At 44.1% G+C, this 18,691-nt stretch overlaps 1 protein-coding gene across 1 annotated transcript in view; it reads right to left on the bottom strand.

Moving 5' to 3' along the window:
* PSPC1 (paraspeckle component 1) overlaps window positions 1–18,691 on the bottom strand; it is a 360,968-nt gene that overhangs the window by 322,419 nt on the left and 19,858 nt on the right. The window contains exon 2 of the mRNA XM_069202288.1: window positions 4,853–5,154. Within this exon, the coding sequence (XP_069058389.1) occupies window positions 4,853–5,154 (302 nt within the window). The remainder of the gene's footprint in view (window positions 1–4,852; window positions 5,155–18,691) is intronic.

Here is an 18,691-nt window from a genome sequence, read left to right as displayed (position 1 = left end):
AGCAGGCCTCAGCACACTTTCAATTCAAAACATAGCATCAGCAAAGGCAAAAAGTCAGGGGGTAACCATGCCAAGGAGGCATTTCCTTACAGATTGCAACTGTTGTTTCTTACTTATGGCAAGTACTGTAGCCCCTAGACGTTTTCTTTCTATATCCAGCCTTTATTGCCAGAGCGATGGATGTTGCTGTGCAACAGCACATAGGATGCATGATCCAGAACGTAAAACAGCATGAGCACAGTCAACAGTCTTGTAACTGCTCAAGAAGGTGCAGTCTTCGAAAAGGAAGACCAACTCTAACTCGGTCACAGGGGCCCTGCGGAAACCATAGATAGTCTTCTGCAGGTTAACTTCCCACGCTTAATCGAGAAGCAGGTGTTAAAACTGAAGTGTGTCCTCTCCACACCTTCCCTGAGAACTGTACAATAGTGTTGGGTTAAGCGCCTAATAGCAGGTTCATTAATCATAAATCATCCAAAGGTATTAAGCAAGTTACTCTGTGCGGCATGGTTAAGGCATCCCGGCTCAGCCCTGTAGATTACAACACAAGGTTTGTGTCAATCATCAAAAGTTAACTTCAGTTACAATGCCATGATGATTTACCCTTAGTTTCCAAGGGCCCAGAATACAGTTCTGGCTGCCAATTCCAAGAGGCATGCACCTGATGGAACATGGTACCGGGCGTATCAGGTTAGTAATTTTATTTTTATTGCGCTTACTACCCCTGACACAGCATTTAAGCGCTTTTCAGCAAGTAGAACGCCAGTACGGAACCCAAAGTATGGATTGCTAACAGGTTTACGGCTGCAGGAATAGGTTTCATCGAAAGCCTGGGTTGTCGCACGGGATTGGCCTGTATGCCCTACCTATAGCTCTTGAAATTAGCTGTGACCTTAGTGTTAAGGCTACACACTATTCCTTTTTCACTGTGCAACAGTAAGAGGCATTTTGTCTAGCTAAGGCATGGTGAACTGGGATTCTTATGTAGCATTTATTGGGCGGTTTGAAATAATTAAAATAACCGACCCCCTCTTTCCTGGGAGATCTCCGAGCGGGTCACATTGGTGCAGTTAGTTAAACTCAGCGTGACCTAGTAGTACAGAGAAAGCATGTATGTAATGGGCAACCCGTGGACAGAGAAGCATGGGATTGTGGTGCTGGGGACCATGAGAGAGAAAGATCAAAGAAGGGGGTGAAGCAACAAACTGCAACAGCATCCCCATAGACCAGCCCAGGCAAGAGTGTGGTAGATAACCAACCTTGCAGGTGAGTTGCGGAGGGCTTACTTTAACAGCCTGCCTACAGTTACCCAGGCCCACTAAAATTATGAGATTGTGCGACCTTAGTTGTAGATTTGCCACGTAAACCATCATCTGAAGCACAACTTGCAAATTAAAAAAAAAAAAAGTTTCTAGTTCAAACGGTTCAAAGTTAAGAAAATGCAGCAACACGTGTTGCAGCTCAATGGAAAGTCCTTTGTAAAGGTTGACAGCTCATCTTTGTTGCTTATTTCTTTATTTGGGTGTTAAACTGGTACTAAAAAAGGTACAAATAATGATCAGTGTTAAGTTTTAAAATGACTAAATAATTAAGTAATAGTGTCTCAAAAAGGGCTGCATAATGCTGCAGTTTTCTTGCTACATAAGTTACTCAAAACTGCTGCATAAATCTGGTGGCCCTGTCTTTACCTAAGGTAATACGAGTGCTAGGCAAGAGGGTCTACGCAGTTATCTGATTCTTGGCAAGTGGTTCAGACTCCCAAAAAAGTCAGCAGAGGCAGTACACTCAGGTTTACTGGGCCTACTGATGAAGAGCAGCATGGCTCAGTGTATCAAACAGAGGTCGGGCAAGATGTGAATTAATATTTACAGACCCTCCCAAGTGGCTCCTAACTGCACGATGTTACAATTGTGCAGTCTGGCATACTACTTGGCTAGTGCATCCAGAACCTTATCTACACATTTTGTGAAGTGGCAGGTAGTCCTCCAGAAAACAGATGATTACTACCATCCACGCCCCCCCCCCCCCCAACCCCCAAGAAGGATATTGTTAATAATAGGTAAGGTAACTGATCAACACTAAGTGGAAGTTAGTAAGCAGACCACAGCACTCAAAGCCCAGACCCTCCAGTTGCAGGGCACAAAATGTAGCGAGTTGAGCATAACAGCAGTAACAGGCCTACCCCCTCCACGATCAGAGGAAAAACAGACAAAACGGCATAGATGGACTCAACAAAAACAATCATCATAACAATGACAAGTCATATCATGACTGGATTGAAATATGGCAGAGAAGATGTATAACCTGTCAACCATTGATGATTTATGACCCGTCATGAAATTATGATCCTGTCAGGACGATTTATGTACGACAGAGATTAAACGTTGATGATCTATGACCGGTCACGTAATTATGATTCCGGTCAGAATGATTTATGGCAATGTAATAATGATGTATGGCCTGGTCAACTTGAATTATGATTGGCCACTGCGAATATGAGATCACTGACGTAACAGACCCATGCATGTAATAAAACTGCAGCCAAGAGTTCCCATGAGAAATAAACCACACACTGGTGTACTTTTATTCACAAATGTATAGTGGAATCTGAGGCAACTGAAGAAGACAAGTGTGGAGGTTATAAACCCCAGCAAGATGGTCACATAATTCACTTTACTTTTGTCGACCGCAAAGTGAGATGCGTTTGTAAACATCCCCCCAAAAAAAAAAAAAAAAAGCAGCAGCAAGACATAGCCTGACATTTGACCTCAGTCATTGAAGTTCAACAAATGTGACAAGATAAAGAATTTAAAGTCATCTTAATCTATTGCTTGGACTCTCACCACCCAATTATACATCGGCTTGCAACCCACCGTTGTGTCACAATCCACTATTTGGGAAACGCTGTAGTAGTTCATTCAACCTGAAGTGCCCTTGGACTGCGGAAAGGAGAGCTACTTACAGGTAGCTAGAGCGTTACCAGCAGCTCACAAGCTACTGGTTGGAGAAGACTATCGACACATACTCTAGTTTTGCCAGCTTTGCATTTTCAACACTAGCGACCCCTAGAAGGATGTATATTCTAACTGTTAGTCAATGCACGGTCCATCAACATATTGCTGGGTTTAACACATTGTGGTAAAAAAGAACAGACGTAACAGACACATGCTAATGTAAATGGTTTACATTTTAACTTTGGCAGTCTAAAAGTTACCTACATTATAACAGCAGAGCTGTAACCAACTAGAAGGGCTTGACTGAAATACAGTAGCCAAAACTAGTCACATCACTAATGGGACTATAGCCGACTTTTCCCTGGTTATATTTTTGGATCACACACACGAGCGCACACATAGCCTGAGAAAATGTTGACAGACAATCCTGTTCCAAGCAAACAGCTGCACACAGGGTTCAAAAAGCATCCATTGCATTGTTAATTGCTCTCCCTTCCCTTTTGAATGCTCCATTCAAGCATTTAAAGGGGAGACAATCTTGCACACCCAATGCCAAGGGTGGTTGAGGATTTGTATATGCATAATAAAGCTCTAATCTTAAAATGTAATTCAGACACAGTGGAAAGGAATGAGTGCTGTTTGGTCATAAAAACGCCTTCACTATTCATACATTCGCATTATTGGTTTGGTTGTTACAGCAGCAGAGACTGAAGAGAAACAATGGAAGCAAATTACAACACTATCATGTTGTAGGTCGAAGCCTACCATAGAGCCCATCAGCCAGGTTGCGAAATATTTATTGGGGAGATTTTGAACGCTCCATGGCAATGTGTTCTACACTTTGCTTACCACTGGCTTTGTGGTTTATAACTCACATATCCTTGCTTTCTATCTGCTGGCTTTATTAGTTATAGGTTGTCCAGCATGACTTTGTCCCTCCCATGATCATAGTCTATCAGACCTCTGATTGGCGTCTTGTATTCTTCCATAAGTGCTCACTTTCTGTGAACTCGCAGATGCCTGTGAGAAGCAATGCTCTGCCTACGAGCTTGTTTACTTATGTCAGTTATCTCTACTAATTGAGTGACAAATAAACCTCTGCCTCAATTTCACGGCCATGTCACAGGCACTGGAAGTAGGGGAGTGGGAGTGCTTAAACACACACAAACATAACTGGAGTTCAGAAGCGAATGAGTAATTAACATCTTTAAATTGTGTTTGTCTTCTCACATTTGCAGTGCTTCAAAAGACAGGTCAAAATTTAGGCTGCGTCTCCCAGGAAGCATGGTGTTTACTTTTCTTTCTCCACTGAGAGGATTAACGTGACAATCCTGCTAGGTATGGGAAATGTAAAAAGGCTGTAAGATGTTATTTTTTTTCTAGCACACAACAAAATGTAAATGCACTATACAGATAATTCAGGGTAAATCAGAATTAGTAGAGTACTAAAGAAGCACATTTTTGTAGATACAGTGGAAACAAATATTTTAATATGACCAAAACAAATCAATACACTAAATGATGCAGATTTCCACACACTGTGTGCGCTGTATAGTTTTGTCAGTAAAACGGTCTGTGCAAACGTAATAGACATTTCAATTGGGAAAACATTAGCTGTAATGGCAGTGCGCCACAACACCATGCATACTCTACTCCATGAAAATCAACTCCCCTCTTCTCCACTCCAACTTTTAGCCATGCTGAACAGCAGCTATGCTGGTGTACAACTTGGCTAAAACACACTGGAAAAGCCAATATCATGCACAGACAAACTACTAGCTTCGCCAATGGTTGTTATACATTACCGACAGTTTTAAAAGCATTTGTAAAACAAAATTAAATAGGGTTTCTGAAATGCATTAAAATACACTATTTCAAGTGAAACTAAATCAACTTACGTGGTCAGCAGGAGTGCACCTTCACTACACCTTTCCAAGGCCTTCCGTGCAGGAGGTTTGGAAACAAATTCCACAAAACCTCTCCCTGTAGCCCTACCACGATCATCAACTATGACAATGGCTCTCTCCACTGGGCCAAACATGGAAAATGCTTCTTCTAAAAGCTCATTTGAAATTACTGGAGAAAGATTTTTAACAGCCAGGGCAGCGCCATGTGTAGCAAAACGGATTCGAAGTGGTCTGCCATTCAGAATGGTACCGTCCAGTTCTCCTTTGGCGATTTCAGACAATGTCCTTGATTCCTATCAGAGAAATTTTTAAAAATGCAATTATTATTAACAAATCCATTAGATTTTGGACGTTCGATTTAAAATCTACCAGAGAAAAAGTTTCAACAAAAAAATTCCTTATCTCTTAATTAGGAGGGTATAGGACATTTTAGTATAACAATAACAGAACAGAAAAAGAAGCATGAAGGAAACAGTAGGGTGAGGTTAATGACTGATGCAATGGTGTTAAGTTAATGACTAACAAAGTTCCTGTGTCTGCACGAGTTACAGGGGGACATGGCCATTGATAGCTGCGAACACTCAAAGGGAATTTGTACAAGGACCTGTGCAAAGTGCTGGCAAGCTAAGGTTCTTTAGAAATATTTAGGAAGGGGTGGATCTAGGAAGGTTGTTTAAGTAACCAGTGGTATTGGACCAGGGTATCTCCCCTCCAGTGGTGATAGTGCACTCTACAAATCTGCAGAACATAATGAAAAAAAAGACTACAGTAGTAGTCAAAGCTCTCGTGTCAATAAGGGTAAGGCAGATTGGAAGGCCGCCCACATTTGAGCAGGGAGTTATCGGCAGAAATCGATCCAAAGGAGAAGAGATGGACAAATCCTAGTGGACAACCAGAAAGGCTTAGGAAGCAGTGGAAGAAAACAATTAAAACAATTTATTTAAACACTTGGGGGCACACGGTCCTCTAGCGTACGATAACAGATGCAGCTAGAACAAAAGCAATGATTAGGTTTCAGAGGGGATGACGCAGATGGATTGGGTGTTGAGAGGAAAATTGGTAGAAGAAAAAAAAAAAATAGGGAGAATGTTTATGAGGCAACATGAACAGTATTTCAAAGAGTCAGGAAAGCAGCAAAGGAGAGTGAAATGGTTTCAAGGTTCACGAAGAACCAAGGTATCATAGAAACTCAATCAACAAGGAGGGGGAAAAAAAAAGGCAGGAGAGTGCAGCACACGGAATTACCAAACCAACAGTCATCTGGCATATGTTAAATACAAAACGAGGAGTTTGTTTCAACAACATAAGACATGGTCAAAACAAAACTAAAATCCTAAGTTCGGAGACAAGCACCAATTCTGTCCCCTCCCCCTTGAGGTAATTACGAAATGCAGATAAAGAAATGATACACAGCAGTAGAGACCCAGAAAAGCTGTTCCACAAGGCAAGTTGGGGTACGACCACCTCAGGCTGTATTCTAATACGTATTGGTGGCCACTTCGTGTCAGTATCTGTTGGGATATGTCACCAAGGCCAGACCCTTAAGCTTGGTATATAGAGAGCACTGAATTGGAGCTGAGAGGGATTTTTTTTTTTTTTTTTTTTAACTCCCTGGTTTTAGCAGGGCATGATAATAACTCCTGGGGCAAGAGCAGCAGTAGCACCGACAGGGCTGTAAAGTCATGCCACCATAGCCCATGAAGCAGGCAAGCCAGCAAGATGCAATTTGGCTCACTGAAGTTTGAGGATAGACCAGAATACAGATGTATTATGGACTATTGTACCTTATTACCAGCATAAGTGACTTCCCTCACCCTCTGTGGTTGTCAGGCCTCCGAATCCTTGGCCACAATGTCAGCAGGGTCTCATGGACCTGGAGTGCATGGTAATCATTCACAACAAGACCGCTGAACTTAGTGACCCCGGAAAATTGGAAGAGTACCCGAAGATACTTTTAGCCACTAGAACGGACACTTGGGGCTCACACAGAATTTATATCTCGAGGCCCAAAAAAATACCAAACCAACCAGCAACTCACCTCACTCGAGGAGCGACCCAAACCATGGGAAGTCACAAAGTAATGATATGGAGGACCAAGACAAACTTGCAGTGAACCCCTAGCAAGAGAAAGCTCGATCCCCCACCAAAGACCACATGACCCAACAAGCCTCACCCCATGCACCTGGGGGTCTTAAAACCGGCTTTGCACAGGCGGAAACACTCCAGGATACATGACCACGCCTACACACACTTCGTCACAGATTCATCTAAATTTATTTTGTTGGCTGGGATAGCCTCTTTTCCACCACCTTAAGATCCCAGGAGGCCATACCCCCTTAACTTCACACAGACCCATCCACCAGGCCACAGCAAGACACCCTACTCCCCGACCATAGGCCTCAAAGCAGCTCACACACTTCACCGACCCACAAACTCCACAGGCAGACACCTACTGCATGTGGTTGGACCACACTCCGATCCATCCGAGATGAGATAACTCACTTCTACAACTACATTTCTATACCCCGACTCCTAATGTCTCCTTTCGCTCGAACGTTGAACCACCAGGAACTACGCTACAGTCACATGTGCAGAGTACCCATATGCAGAGGGTCACTCAGCTATCGCTCCCCTCCAATTTTCCTCAGACTTCATTCAACAGGATCTAGTGTCGCAGTCCCTGACGGGCCTCAAAGCAGCTCACACACCTCCCCCAACCCAGAAACTTCACAGGCAGATACCCACTCACTGTGGTTGGACCAAGCTCAGATCCGTCCGAGACGAGAAACCTTACTTATACAACTACATTTCTATACTCCGACTCCTAATGCCTCCTTTGGCTCGAACGTTGAAACACCAGGAACTCAGTTACAGCCACATGTGAAGAGCATACACGTGCAGAGGGTCACCCTGCTGTCGCTCCCCTCCAATTTTCCTCAGGCATCACTCAACAGAACCTAATGCCACAGTTAGCACTTCTCAGCCGTTTCACTGAACATCGCTGGCCTCACCAACTATGTCAAACAGGATAGGGCCAGCATTAACAATACAGTCATTACCACGCACACACCCTTACATCAAGGGTAATTTTAGGTCTTGGGGTGTGTAGGAAGTTGGCTCTGTATGCATTATTTCAAAGTAAGGAATAGTATGCACAGAGTCCAAGGGTTCCCCTTAGAGGTAAGATAGTGGCAAAAAGAGATAATACTAATGCTCTATTTTGTGGTAGTGTGGTCGAGCAGTAGGCTTATCAATGGAGTAGTGGTTAAGCATTCGTTGTACATACACAAGCAATAAATGAGGAACACACACTCAGACAATTCCAGCCAAATAGGTTTTTGTATAGAAAAATATATTTTCTTAATTTATTTTAAGAACCACAGGTTCAAGATTTACATGTAATACTTCAAATGAAAGGTATTGCAGGTAGGTACTTAAGGAACTTTGAATTAGCAAAATAGCATATACAGTTTTCACATAAATCACATATAGCTATTTTAAAACCAGACACTTAGTGCAATTTTCAACAGTTCCTGGGGGAGGTAAGTGTTTGTTAGTTTTTGCAGGTAAGTAAACCATCTATGGGGTTCAAGTTTGGGTCCAAGGTAGCCCACCGTTGGGGGTTCAGAGCAACCCCAAAGTTACCACACCAGCAGATCAGGGCCCGTCAGGTGCAGAGGAGGGGGTGCCCCGGTTCCAGTCTGCCAGCATGTAAGTACCCGCGTCTTCAGAGGACAGACCAGGGGAGTTTTGTAGGGCACCGGGGGGGACGCAAGTCCACACAGAAAGTACACCCTCAGCGGCACGGGGGCGGCCGGGTGCAGTGTGCAAAACAAGCGTCAGGTTTGCAATAGAAATCAATGGGAGACCAAGGGGTCTCTTCAGCGATGCAGGCAGGCAAGGGGGGCTCCTCTGGGTAGCCACCACCTGGGCAAGAGAGAGGGCCACCTGGGGGTCACTCCTGCACTGGAGGTCGGATCCTTCAGGTCCTGGGGGCTGCGGGTGCAGAGTCTTTACCAGGCGTCGGGTCTTTGAAGCAGGCAGTCGCGGTCAGGGGGAGCCTCGGGATTCCCTCTGCAGGAGTCGCTGTGGGGGCTCAGGGGGGTCAACTCTGGCTACTCACGGTCTCCTAGTCGCCAGGGAATCCTCCCTGAAGTGATTGTTCTCCACAAGTCGAGCCGGGGGCGTCGTGTGCAGAGTGGCGAGTCTCACGCTTCCGGCGGGAAACGCAAATTGTTTCAAAGTTGCTTCTTTGTTGCAAAGTTGCAGTGAACAGAGCCGCTGTCCTCGGGAGTTCTTGGTCCTTCTAGATGCAGGGCAGTCCTCTGAGGCTTCAGAGGTAGCTGGTCCCTGGGGAGAGCGTAGCTAGAGCAGTGTTTTTAGAAGTGGGGAGACAGGCCGGTAGAGCTGGGGCCAAAGCAGTTGGTGTCTCAGTCTTCTCTGCAGGGTTTTTCAGCTTAGCAGTCGTCGTCTTCTTCGGTTGCAGGAATCTGAGTTCCTAGGTTCTGGGGAGCCCCTAAACACTGAATTTAGGGGTGTGTTTAGGTCAGGAAGGGCAGTAGCCAATGGCTACTGTCCTTGAGGGTGGCTACACCCTCTTTGTGCCTCCTCCCTCAGGGGAGGGGGGCACATTCCTATCCCTATTGGGGGAATGGAGGATTTCTAAAAGTCAGAGTCACCTCAGCTCAGGGCACCTTAGGGGCTGTCCTAGCTGGCCAGTGACGACTCCTTGTTATTCTCATTATCTCCTCCGGCCTTGCCGCCAAAAGTGGGGCCGTGGCCGGAGGGGACGGGCAACTCCACTAGCTGGAGTGCCCTGGGGTGCTGTAACAAAGGAGGTGAGCCTTTGAGGCTCACCGCCAGGTGTTACAGTTCCTGTAGGGGGAGGTGTGAAGCACCTCCACCCAGTACAGGCTTTGTTACTAGCCACAGAGTGACAAAGGCACTCTCCCCATGTGGCCAGCAACATGTCTGGTGTGTGGCAGGCTGTTAAAACCAGTCAGCCTACACGGGTAGTCGGTTAAGGTTTCAGGGGGCACCTCTAAGGGGCCCCTCTGGGGTGTATGTTACAATAAAATGTACACTGGCAACAGTGTGCATTTATTGTGCTGAGAAGTTGGATACCAAACTTCACAGTTTTCAGTGTAGCCATTATGGTGCTGAGGAGTTCGTGCATGACAGACTCCCAGACCATATACTCTTATGGCTACTCTGCACTTACAATGTCTAAGGTTTTGCTAAGAAACTGTAGGGGCATAGTGCTCATGCACTTATGCCCTCACCTATGGTATAGTGCACCCTGCCTTAGGGCTGTAAGGCCTGCTAGAGGGGTGACTTATCTATACTCTATAGGCAGTGTGAGGTTGGCATGGCACCCGGAGGGGAGTGCCATGTCAACTTACTCGTTTTGTCCTCACCAGCACACACAAGCTGGCAAGCAGTGTGTCTGTGCTGAGTGAGGGGTCCCCAGGGTGGCATAAGACATGCTGCAGCCCTTAGAGACCTTCCCTGGCATCAGGGCCCTTGGTACCAGGGGTACCAGTTACAAGGGACTTACCTGGATGCCAGGGTGTGCCAATTGTGGAAACAAAAGTACAGGTTAGGGAAAGAACACTGGTGCTGGGGCCTGGTTAGCAGGCCTCAGCACACTTTCAAATCAAAACTTAGCATCAGCAAAGGCAAAAAGTCAGGGGGTAACCATGCCAAGGAGGCATTTCCTTACAGGGTGGTAAAGGGTATTTGGGCGACAAGGGTAATTTTAGGGTGGGTGCGGCATTTAGGTGGTAAGGATAGTTTTCGGGGTTGCAGAGTCTAGGGGTTTGTGTGGACAAGAATATATATATATATATATATATATATATATATATATATATGTAAAAAATGACACATTTATAAAGTTTGGAAGGACACTCATGGTCATTGGATATTCATTAGAGCCTCCCGACATGACCAGACGTTCCCATGACCAACGGCTCCATAAACATCCAGACACTCAAAAAGACACCACTGTGCAGGACCACTATATGGACAAATTGGATCAGTGCCTCCGTACAGGGCTTCTCAAGTACATGAGGACAGACTTTCATGTCGGAACCCAGGAGACTCCTACACATCATGAGACTACCCATACGCCTCATGTGTGGGGCAGTATTCACACCTGCAAAGATCTCTTTCTGGTCAATACACCCTCCTGCCCTTTATCTGACTCCAACATCACACCAACAGGGGTCTCTGAACGGGACCACATCCAGATCAGGCTCAAACTGGGGTCCTTGAGGCCGCCAGCAGTTAATTAAGATTCAATGCTTTATTATAAACTCTGTTGACAAGGGCAGACTGAATTCTCACAGTCAAGACTTTCTAAAACAAAATGAAGTGACAATCCACTCCTAGGCACCTTGAACCCTAAATACTGGTTCTAACAGCATTAACATATGGGCGCAAATATTACCCTGGCTGCAGAAACTGCCCTTCCATGATCCATTATGAGGTACTGTAAACCGGCAGCCGATGGGTTTCTGCTATAGGGGTTTGGGCCTACTTGTCCCAAGGACAAAAAAAAAAAAAGAAAAGAAAACATAAAAACATTTTGCTCTTGGCACCAGACATGTCCTTGGCATCAGGCTATAGGAATTTCATACCACTGAGAACTGCAGGGCTGCTTTGAGCATCACTGGTCCCAATTCAATAAATATCTGCAATTACGCCATGCACTTCTGGCTAATAATCTGCCAGACACGAAGGTGCCAGAGTTTAGCTCCTTAGAAGCCAAGTTGCTGATGGGCTACATAAGCAAGAACGCAAGCTCCCAGGTTTACCGTTCAAGCACTGCAAACGCTCCATGTGACCATGACAAACTTCAAATCTGGTGGGAGGGAAGGGGCAAAGAACTTACTGAAGAGGATTAGAGGGAGGCCTGTACCATACCTAGATATGCCTACATTTACATCTATTAGCAGCAAGTGCGCTGCGAGCTCTCGGGTCTTGGAGAGAGATCTTGATTTGACACCTAGGTTGGCTATGATGGGGGTGGTAGACTTACTAGGAGGTTCTCTGGCTGACCACAAGTTCCTGGATGTAGTCACTTTGGTGGCTTAAAGAGACACTGTTTACAGTATAATTTCTATAGCGCTTCACCCTTGGTGAAATGGAGGGAGTGTCTGGGCTTGTGCACGCAACTTGAAAAACCTGTTTACACTGACCGCGGATGCCCACGGAAATATGACAAGATAGGGGGGAAGTGGGGAATATACCATGTAATGGAAATAGGACTTATTTGGAGCACGTTACTATGTGACTGGGAAATGCATATGTAAATATACTTTACTCTGTGGTTCAAAATTAATAAAAGTTATTAAAAAAAGTCTCCACAAAACTACTAGAAAATTATGAGCACAAGCAAAACATTGAAATCAGATATGGATAAGAAAAGTATGAAGAACAGATACAACAAAAAGAGATTACTTGTTCAGAAAAACGTTGAGTCACCTTACACAACTGCTACAGATAAACCAACAGAACTATATTATAGAAAAAGGCTCATTGTGTTCCCATTAATAGTAACATTTGTGGCACGGACACTAAGGGAATGCACTGATTGCAAACAGGTTCATTAGCCATGCACTGGCAATAAACGGTATGTATATAGTAATAAGAAATACATGGAATGCATCTTGGAGCATAAAAAAGAAAGGCATCAAGAGGTCTGAGTCCGAAAAAACTAGACAGCACAATAAACTTAGAGTAAAGGAAAGCAACAATGCAGATAAAGAATGCTGAAAAGGGTACAGGCATCACGTGTAGTAGTAACAGGCGGACACTAATTTTACAGCTTAAAAATCGACTGTTTATTTTGACATGCAGCTGTAATCGCAACAGCGTCATTGGCTGTACAGGGCATTTATCACAGGTAGACATGGAAAAGGTGGCACCAACTCAATTACTTGCAGGGTGAAGAGGTGGCTTGATTCAACAATCAGATGTCCGCAGTTAGTTTACCATATACGTATATCGGTTTCGTTGATTACTATAGGACACAGTTCCATGGAGGCAAGATAATAGGACATACAGCAACTTGTCAAATTGATAGAAATTAAGTACGTCTAATTACTTATTTGTTAGTGAGTGGAATATCTGATGTGTGAAACTGAGTTATTACATGTTTATGATAACGACAGGCTAAGTAATTTGTTTCTACTTAAATTAGGTGTATTTTAGTTTATCCTATGTGTATATTCTCAAAATACATCAAAGCTCCGACCAAGGTGGGCTCTGTTCTGGTTGATGTGGATTCTTCAGGTCAGCATGGATCGGAGTTCTAGAGTTCAGGGGTGGCACCTAAATACTCAATTTAGGGGCATTACAGGGAGTGCAAGGTGCCAGCCAGTGGGCTGCCCACTTTTAGAATGACTACACCCTTTCTATGAACACTTCCATTTGAAAGTGAGCAGAAGCCAAGCCAAGCCTAACCCTAGTGGCGCAATTCCTTTCAAGAAAGGATGAAGGATTTTAAGAAGTGGTGTCCATGTTAACTGGTCCACCTTAGGGGTGGGATGGGCATGCAGTGGCACACCTCCTAATCTGCCTAATTTTCCTGTCAGTTCTGCTGCCAAAAGTGGGTTCAGGCAGACAGGTTGGTCATCTCCACTATCTGGAGAGACCAGAGTTGCATTACAAAGGCAGCCTTTGAAGCTTCCCGCCCCTGAAAGTGGAATGTCCACCCTGCCTGGGTGAGGTGCTACCACCCCTGCCAAGTGCAGGCTTTTGTCTCTGGCCCTTGAGAACACTGGCTCTCACCTTGGGGGGGGGGGGGGGGGACTGGGGGGGGGTCAGAAACACAGTTTGGTCCTGACCAGTTCAGCCACCCTGTCAGTGAGCACATCAGTAGCTGGTAGGTTTTCAAGGCCACCTCCAACGTGCCATCTGGGTGCAGGTATTGGTGAATCCAACACTGGCATCAGTGAGGGCTCACCAATACGAGATGTTGGATACCAAACTTGTTTATCTTTAGTGAAGCCATCATGTAACTGGAGAACTTATAGTGACCAATGTTCGGCAAATGTATTTAATATGGCTTCCCTGGTCACTTACTATGTCTGAGAATCGACAAAGATCTAACGGGGGCATATCTAAACATGCAGATATGCCCTCACATGTAATATAATACACCCTGCCTTGGGTTGTAAGGCCAGCAAGAGAGGTGACATTGCATGCAGTGTTAGGGGACGTCATGTCAGCTGATCACCTTTGTCTGCACCAAGACACACAGCCTGCAATGGCAGCCTGTCATGCTTGGTGAGGGGCCCCTTAGGGTGGCACCATTAGTGCTGCAGCCCTCAGGGGCCCTCTTTAGTACCCCAGAACCTAGGTACCAGAGAACCATTTACTATGAATGTATAGAGGGTGTTAAAGGCTATGTCAATTTGGAAAAATGACTGCAGTTTTGGGGGAAATCTGCTACTTCCACACAGGTTACAGAATGATGCGTGGAAAGAAAGGGGGGCAGTTTTGAACAGTGAAACATCGATCGGGACTAGTGCTGTATTTGCTCACCATTGTTTATCCTTGCTTTCTCACTGTGCAGTTTTTATGGCGTGTCAACGCTGCGACAGGGTTGGACTTTCCGGTTCATTTTGGTGTGGTCCTGTCTCCGCCCCCGACAACAGAATCTCTCAACGCACAGTTTCTAGTGAGCATGCCGCATATGGTGCAGGTTATTGTCACCTAGCAACAATCAAACTCAACTCAGCAGTCAGCTACTGTTTTTCTATGCAGCGTTGCAACACTTCTAAGCGGAATTGTTTTCCCAGCCCATTAAAAGTTTTTTTTTTAAAGTCACAATATGCGCATCAGTGATGTGCACACCTTTTTGTAGAGAACTTGGATTCGCCTATATACCGGAGAAGAAGTATTCTCCCTCCATCTGTGCATTGATGATACAGGGATGTGGAATTTCTATCGCCTGACGCACAGGACATATGTCTTAGGGTCAAGGGCAACAAGTTTTCATGCTTATTTGTCCTTGGACAAGTAAGCCCAACCCCCTGCATCAAAAACCCTTAGCTGCTAGTTTACAGAGAAGGAACTGTCTGTAGTTGAGGCAATGTGTGTCCATATGTTAATGCTGTTCTAACTTTTATTTATGGTTCACTAATGAAACTTCTTCATTATTAGAGGGAGTGCTGTAAATAAATGTTTTAAGGTCACACTGCACTACTGACTGTGATTGCAGTTAAAAAAAAAAAAAAGTGTTTTCACGTTTGAAAAGTTTAAAAATATAAGGATAAGTATAATGCTCCCAGAATGCTCTCTGATTAGATGCTTAGGGCCATATGTACAAACACATTTTCCCATAGACACAGAATGGGTAAAACCCTTTGCTACATCTGGCCCTTAGTTCCTGGCATTGAACAAAACTACTTTGTGTGCCAATATGCTCCTGGTGGAAGAGCAGGAAGTGATCACTTACAATAAAGCCAGCCAATAGATAAAAGAAAGAAAGAGTTAATAAAAACTAAATGGCTTTGTCAAACGCAAGACCTAATTAGGGACCCAATTCTTAGAGTAAGTCACAAACATACGCCCATGGAATAGGTCTCTGAATTAGTAGCTTTTATGAATTCACAATAACTTACAGAAGTAGACCAGGAAATTGTTCTCCTAGAAAATATCTGTGAACTATATTTTAGCACAAGCAAATATTTGCTCATGTGAAAATATATTTTGCTTTTACAAGTTCACATTCCCTCCAACCCTGGAAGAAATTCTACTTCTGCCATTGTCAGAAGTAATGTCAGGAGTAAATTTTCAGCCTTTATGATTATTGGAAAAGATTAGAGAAGAGCTCAAGAAAAATTCATGAAACATGCAAGTCAGTAGGTTTGCAGACTCAAAAGCATTCCAGCCCTAGAACTATTGCTTACTGCTTCCTCCAGCCCCAGAATGTAGATTTGCGGAAAGGTGGCAAAACAAGGAAATTGCTATAGTAAGAATTGAAATTGCAAGTACTTAAGCCATGGCATAATCAGCAAGGCCATTATCAGAGCTCTTCCATAATGAGATTGCTGCCATGATGTCACCGCACAAAGGAATAAGTGATTTTTTTTTACAGGACAAATAGATTTAAGAAGCATACTGTCCCATGGACAAGTAGATATTTTATTAAATTGCATATGGATATGTACATCCAAAAACACTACGTACTGAAATAATAATTCATTTAATCATTCCTACAAAGCGTCTTTGGGAGCCAGGGATGTGGAATTCCTATCGCCCGACGCCCGGGACATCTTGTTTGGGGTCAAGGGCAACAAGTTTTTATGTTTACTTTGTCCTTGGGACAAGTAGGCCCAACCCCCTGCAGCACAAACCCTTTGGCTGCCTGTTTACAGAGAGTTGAACTCTCTGCAGTTGAGGTAATGTGTTTCCAAAAGATAATGCTGTTCAAACTTGTATTTATGGTTCATTATTTGAAAGCCTTCATTATTAGGGTGCGTGCTGTAAATAAATGTTTTAAGGTCACACTTCACTACTGACGTTCCAGTACAAAAAAAAAAAAAAAAAAACGTGTACACACATGTTTGAAAAGTTTAGGCTAAGAGGCGAAGTATAATGCTCCCAGAATGCTCTCTGATTATATGCAAATGAAGTGTCATTTAGTAAAATGTGTTGATGCATGCTAGTATTTCCCAAAAATATTTCTAATGGAAAATCAATGTAACCATTTTCAACACGATTATGGGAAGCATGAAAATAAACAAACACTGACAAAGCCAACTGATCTGACATATTTTTATAAGTCTTTTAGTTTCATCAATGCGTGTCTTGTTTTGACATGGCTTTTGTAACACTTTATTGTTGTGGGAGCTACCAGGAACCTCAACATTGTAACAAACATTGGCAAAACCCCCCCAAAACGTTTTTGAACTCTTAAAGCGCACGTTGCCACCAGCGGCATAACAAAGGCCCTGCAGCCGCCCTCCAGGGGGCCCCGTCAGCACAGCACCTGCCCTGAGTGAGTCTGGAGAGGGGGCTCCTCCATGTTCTTTGCAAAGGGGCACCCTCCAGTTTCATTACGTCACTGATTGCCACTGTAGTTCCTGACACTGAACAAAACTACTTTGTGTGGCAATATGCTCCTTGTGGAAGAGGAGAATGCGATCACTCACAGTAAAGCCAGCCGAAAGAGAGAGAAATAGAAGTTTAATAAAAACAAAATGTCTTTGTTAACACCAGACCTAATTTGGGACCAAGACCCACATGTAGGTAGCTTTTTGCATGTTGCAAACAGCGACTTTCGCTGTTTGCGACGTGCAAAAAGCACATTGCGATGCACAAACCCAGTTTTGCGATTCAGTAACCTGGTTACCGAATCACAAAACGGGTTTGCGACTCGCAATTAGTAAGGGGTGTTCCCTTCCTAATTGCAACTCCCAGTGCAATGTAGCATTGTTTTGTGACCGAGAACGCGGGCGCAAACCAATCGCAGTTTGCACCCATTTCAAATGGGTGCTAACACTTTCGCAAAAGGGAAGGGATCCCCATGGGACCCCTTTCCTATTGTGAATGTCACTGTAAACATTTTTTCAGAGCAAGCAGTGGTCCTGCGGACCACTGCCTGCTCTGAAAAAATTAAACGAAAACGTTTCATTTTTCGTTTTTGTTATGCATCTCGTTTTCCTTTAAGGAAAACGGGCTGCATTACAAAAAAAAAACAAAAAAAACTGCTTTATTGAAAAGCAGTCACAGACATGGTGGTCTGCTGTCTCCAGCAGGCCACCATTCGTGAGGGGGTCGCAAATTGCGACCCACCTCATGATTATTCATGATGTGGGCATTTGCGAAGCCCTTGCAAATCGCAGATGGTGTCAAGGACACCATCCTACATTCGGATTTGCGACTCACAATTTGCAGGTCACAAATCTGAACCTACCTACTTGTGGCCCCAAATTCTTAAAGAAAGTCACAAAAGTGCACCCATGGTATATGTCGTACCCCTATAAAATATTTGTGAACTGTATTTTAGCGTGGGTAAATACGATGTGTAGATTTGCTCATGTGAAAATCTATTGAGCATTTGCAAGTTCATTTTCCCTCCAGCCACTTTCTTCCCAACCCTGGAAGAAGTTCTAATTCTGCCATGGTCAGGAGTAAATGTCCAACCTTTCTTATTATGGGAAAATATTAGAGAGAAGCTGGTAAAAATCCTTAAAACATGCAGGTTAGTAGGTTTGCAGACTCAAAGGCATTCCAGCCCTGGAACTATTGCTTACTGCTTCCTCCAGCCCCAGTACGCAGATCTGCAGAAAGGTGGCAAAATAAGGAAATTGCTACAGTAGGGATTGAAACTCCAAGTATTCAAGCCCTACTATGGTAGTAGCCCTGGCATAATCAGAGAGGCTATTAATTGCTGCCATAATTTGTCGCCACACTACATGGCACCAAAGGGACAAGTAGATCTTTTAATAAATTCCACACCCCTGGGGAGCACATGCTCTGTACCAGTGAATGCACCCATTAGTGATACGCACACCTTCATTTAATATTACCTCACGAGGAAGTGCAGTATTGGGAGTTTGTTTATGCCCTGCTATTTCTGATTCTGTTTTGATGTAACAGTGTTCATTTTCCGTTCATACTAGTTTTTTCTGCAGTTTGTATGGGTGTAGAGTATTCCAGATACTGTTTTTAACTAGTCATTCTGTCTCTCACAGCGAACATAAGTAAGAAATCACCCACTATCATACAAGTTTTTTTCTTTTCGCTTAAACAGAGTGCATAGTGTGTAAAACATAGCCAGACCTTTCAAACTTAAAATAAGTAACTGCTTTG

Source organism: Pleurodeles waltl, chromosome 8 (genome assembly GCF_031143425.1).
Source record: "Pleurodeles waltl isolate 20211129_DDA chromosome 8, aPleWal1.hap1.20221129, whole genome shotgun sequence".
Taxonomy (NCBI): domain Eukaryota; kingdom Metazoa; phylum Chordata; class Amphibia; order Caudata; family Salamandridae; genus Pleurodeles; species Pleurodeles waltl.
Note: the sequence above shows the minus strand (reverse complement) of the source record. Positions and strands in the feature narration are given on the sequence as shown.